General features: G+C 59.5%; 1 protein-coding gene across 1 annotated transcript; it reads left to right on the top strand.

Annotated features, from left to right (window-relative positions):
* Window positions 1–39: 39 nt before the first annotated feature.
* Window positions 40–3,296, top strand: MNEG_7183 (hypothetical protein; the record flags this gene model as incomplete). Its single annotated transcript, XM_014044340.1, has 10 exons — window positions 40–78; window positions 357–452; window positions 629–674; window positions 867–1,040; window positions 1,244–1,319; window positions 1,562–1,732; window positions 1,975–2,043; window positions 2,361–2,413; window positions 2,746–2,857; window positions 3,080–3,296. 10 exons carry the CDS (start codon window positions 40–42, stop codon window positions 3,294–3,296), a joined length of 1,053 nt encoding a protein of 350 aa, XP_013899794.1.
* Window positions 3,297–3,860: the final 564 nt, after the last annotated feature.

The following is a 3,860-nucleotide window of genomic DNA, read 5'->3' as shown; positions in this document are numbered from 1 at the left end:
GCCCCGGGCGCATGCGCAGGCGTCACCCCCGCTGCGACAATGTTCCATTGGGACCTGCCTCAGGTGCTGCAGGACAAGGTGAGGGTGCGAGGGGCAGTGTGCTTGGAAATCATCACCATGTAATAGGTAATTGGCCAAACCGTGGGCTGCTGCACTTGCCAGTTGGGTACCAGGCACTCGGTGCACATGGTGGCAACTTTGTCCCTGAGCAAAGCGTATTGAATTCAGAACAATGGCTTAGGCGCAGGCTTGGCGTTGCCTGGCCCTTTTGTCATCTTGAGTTGACCTGGCGTCACTTCACATTACAACCTTTCATTGCACCCTCCCCTGCCGCTGCGCCACTCTCCAATTGACAGTACCAAGGCCCCATCAGCCCCGAGTTTGTGGAAGACTTTGTGGCCTACGCTGATGTTCTCTTCCAGAACTTTGGAGACCGCGTCAAGGAGTGGATGGTGGGTGTTTTGGCAGACAGTTGGCCGAGTGTGCAGTGGGCTGGCATGGGTGCGGGAGGATTCCAGATGGCAGGGGCATCGATTCATTTGTGCTGGCGCGCTGGGTACTGCATTTGCATAGCAAGAAGCCGAAGCACTGGGCCGATGATGGAATCCAAAACCCTGCCACTTCACAGACGTTCAATGAGCCTCTGATGACCTGCGATGCCTCCTACGGCTTTGGTGAGGGCGCCACGCAGGCTGTTGAGTGCCCAACACAGGTTGCTGCGCTCGCACGTGCCGGGACGGCCCAGTGGCTTCCCGCGACCACATGGCGTGCTGTATCATCTTCCGTGTTGCTGGTCACGCCGATGGCACTCAACCCGCCTCACATCGCACCATGGCCACCACCCTCAAACGCATCAACACCTGAAGGCAATTTTGCGCCGGCGTTCAAGGGCGGCCACAAGGCGCTGTACTCCTGCGCCCACCACGTCCTGCTGGCGCACGCGCGCACCAAGCAGCTGCAAAAAGGGAAGTACAGTGCGCAGCGCTCCAACGTCGGCATCGCCCTGAACGTGGAGTGGGCGGAACCTATGACAGACTCTGGTGAGCTCAGGGCTGCGGGCAAGGGGGGCGGCTGCCACGACTGGGGCGGCAGGAGAAGGCGTGAGCTTGGCATATGTATCAATAGATCTTCAGTGTGGCGCAGGTTCACAGCACTCCGAGGCCCCATGCGCTTGCGCGCGCGTGTGTGTGTGAGAATGCTCCCGTCCAACAAGCCCCTGTCTCCACCCAACTCTGTGTGGCAGCCAAGGACAAGACGGCGGCGCAGCGCAACCTTGACATCCAGCTGGGCCTTTTTGCTGACCCCTTGTTCCTTGGAAAGTGAGACGTCATTGGGCGATCGCCATCCTAGCTTCGAGCGCACTGCATCCCCGCCTTCACACCACCAGAGGCCCGCTACAAATGGAGGCCCACACCCCAGTGTGTCCAACGCTCGATTGCAGACCGTTGTCGGTCCTTGCGTCTGCAGACGGCTCTGCATCCCGCGAGTCGATCTGCGATCCAGAACCCCAAACCCTCAAAGGCATCAACCCTGAAGATTCAGAAAATCCCGATTGATGCAGGTACCCCAAGATCCTCAAGCAGAAGTTTGGAGAGGCGGCCCGCAGCTTCACCAAGGAGGAGAGCCGCCTGGTCAAGGGGTCCCTTGACTTTGTTGGCATCAACCACTACACCTCGAAGTACGTCAAGGCGAACGGCAGCCCCCTGGGCTACGTGACCAGCGTTTGGAACAGGTGAGCAGGCTCGCTGCAGGGGGGGCCGTGGCCTTGGCGGCAGCTGGGCGTGTGGCCAGTGGGGTTTGCAGAGTGGAAAAGGCAGACGGACTGTCCAGCGGCTGGCCGGGCAGCACACCCAGGAAGGCTGGAGCGCGGTGGGGGTGGGCGCTGCTGCATTTGACGTCCCTCCTCGTTTGTGACTGCGGCGGTTCCTCATATGTTGGCGCCCCACCCCTGATTGTGCGTGCTTGGTCCCGCAGCAAGGGCGAGGTCATCGGGCCCCTGGCGCAGTCCAGCTGGCTGCGCGTCTTCCCAGAGGGCCTGTACAAGTGAGTTCGAGGCTGCCCGCACCCCGAGGGTACACAATTAATCCTGGAGGGCGCGCGGCTTCTCAATCCTTCTGTGCCACTCCGCGGCCGCTGCTGCGACCACCTAGCGGGCCGCGGAGGGGGTTAATGGGTGATGAGCCACAGGCGCACAACAGGCTGAGCAATCCATTATTTCGGGCCAGCGCGGCGCGCGGCCATTGCTTTCTGGTTCCCATCCGTTGTCGCCCAATGAACTCCCTGACCTACCCCTGACATACTGGGTGACGAACCCCTGACATACTGGGTGACGAACCCCTGCCATACTGGGTGCCCTGCAGGATCACCCAGTATGTCACCGAGCGGTATGGCCGCCCTGAGATCAGGATCACCGGTGAGCAACGACGATCAGGGCTTAGGGGGCTTGGAGCGCAGTCAAGGTCCAGCCACATCTAATTGAATCAGGGTCGACCATTCATTTGCAGATCTCTAGACCTCAGCACCGCACCTCGGCATCCCTGGCTGGGTCGCGTCCAGGAATCAGCCTAGGCTGGCCTACACAGCACCAGGAACCTGCTCCAGCCATTGTGTGGCTACCTGTTGCATGGCTAGAAAGGCTTTGGCCTAGGCTCGCATGTCGGCGACCACCGCGCCCCATGCGCCCATGTCCCTTGACTCATGCACTGAGTGTTTTGGTACCGTTATGTGCCTTCCCCTCTTGCGCAGAGAACGGTGTGTCAGCCCCAGGGGAGGCGGCCATGACCAAGGATGCAGCCATCCATGATACTTTCCGCCTCAACTTCTACAGGCACGTGGGGTCGCAGGGTTCTGATGAGTTGTGGCGCCATACAGTATGCACGGGGACATGCGCACGCACCTGAGAACGGCAATATGGGCACTGATTGGAGGGCATGCATGCTGACAAGCGCCTCGCTGGCTGTTTGACTTGTGCGCAATTGTTAGGCTTCAAACCACCACCAGTGCAGCCCTCGGTGCTGAGAGTCCTTCATCCAGGCAGGGGACCTGAGCAGTGTGCATCGCATTGCACTGCCAACCGCAGGGACTACCTCAACCAGCTCTGCCGCTCCCGCAAGGACGGCGCCCGCATTTCAACCTACTACGCCTGGTCTTTCATGGACAACTTCGAGTGGCTGCAGGGCTACACAGAGCGCTTCGGCATCACGCACGTCGATTTTGCCAGCCCCGGGCTTGAGCGCACGGTGAAGGACTCAGGTTACTACCTGTCAGATCACTTTTTCAAATCCAACAGGAAGTAGAAGGCTGAACATGGGCAAGCATAGACGGACTTGGGTGAGAGCCACGTATCATTAGACTTCCTGGTGCTGTTGAGCTGAATGTGACACTGCAAACGCCATTTTGCTCGTATTTTAGCCTATTGGCGGCGCAACCTCATTTTCCACTGTGGGTGACTTGAAAACAGTGCAAGCGCTGGCGCCAGCTGTGCGCTGGTCGCTGTAGACAGCATTCCTTGAAGCAGCCCTTTTGAAGCTGCTCATCTCACCCCTCATGACTGCTGCGCCGGCTGGCAAGTGGACGATTCGCATGCCATGGCCCATTTATCACGCCTGTGCGTCCCTCGATGCACGACATGTTCCATCTTATCCAATTCTGCATCCTTGCTCATGGTCTTGCTCAGTCAACCAATTGATACGCCGTCACGCACGCCGGGTGTGCATCATCCCCACTCCACGCATCACCCCAATGCATCACTCACAAGCCGCATGGGCTGGAGCAACATGCCAGAGGCAATCGCGTACCCCGCGCAGGCGACCACCGACGCCTACAGCCCGATAGCTGCAGACTCAGCCGCCCGGATATAA

Source organism: Monoraphidium neglectum (genome assembly GCF_000611645.1).
Source record: "Monoraphidium neglectum strain SAG 48.87 unplaced genomic scaffold scaffold01250, whole genome shotgun sequence".
NCBI lineage: Eukaryota > Viridiplantae > Chlorophyta > Chlorophyceae > Sphaeropleales > Selenastraceae > Monoraphidium > Monoraphidium neglectum.
This window is presented reverse-complemented; position numbering and strand designations above follow the sequence as displayed.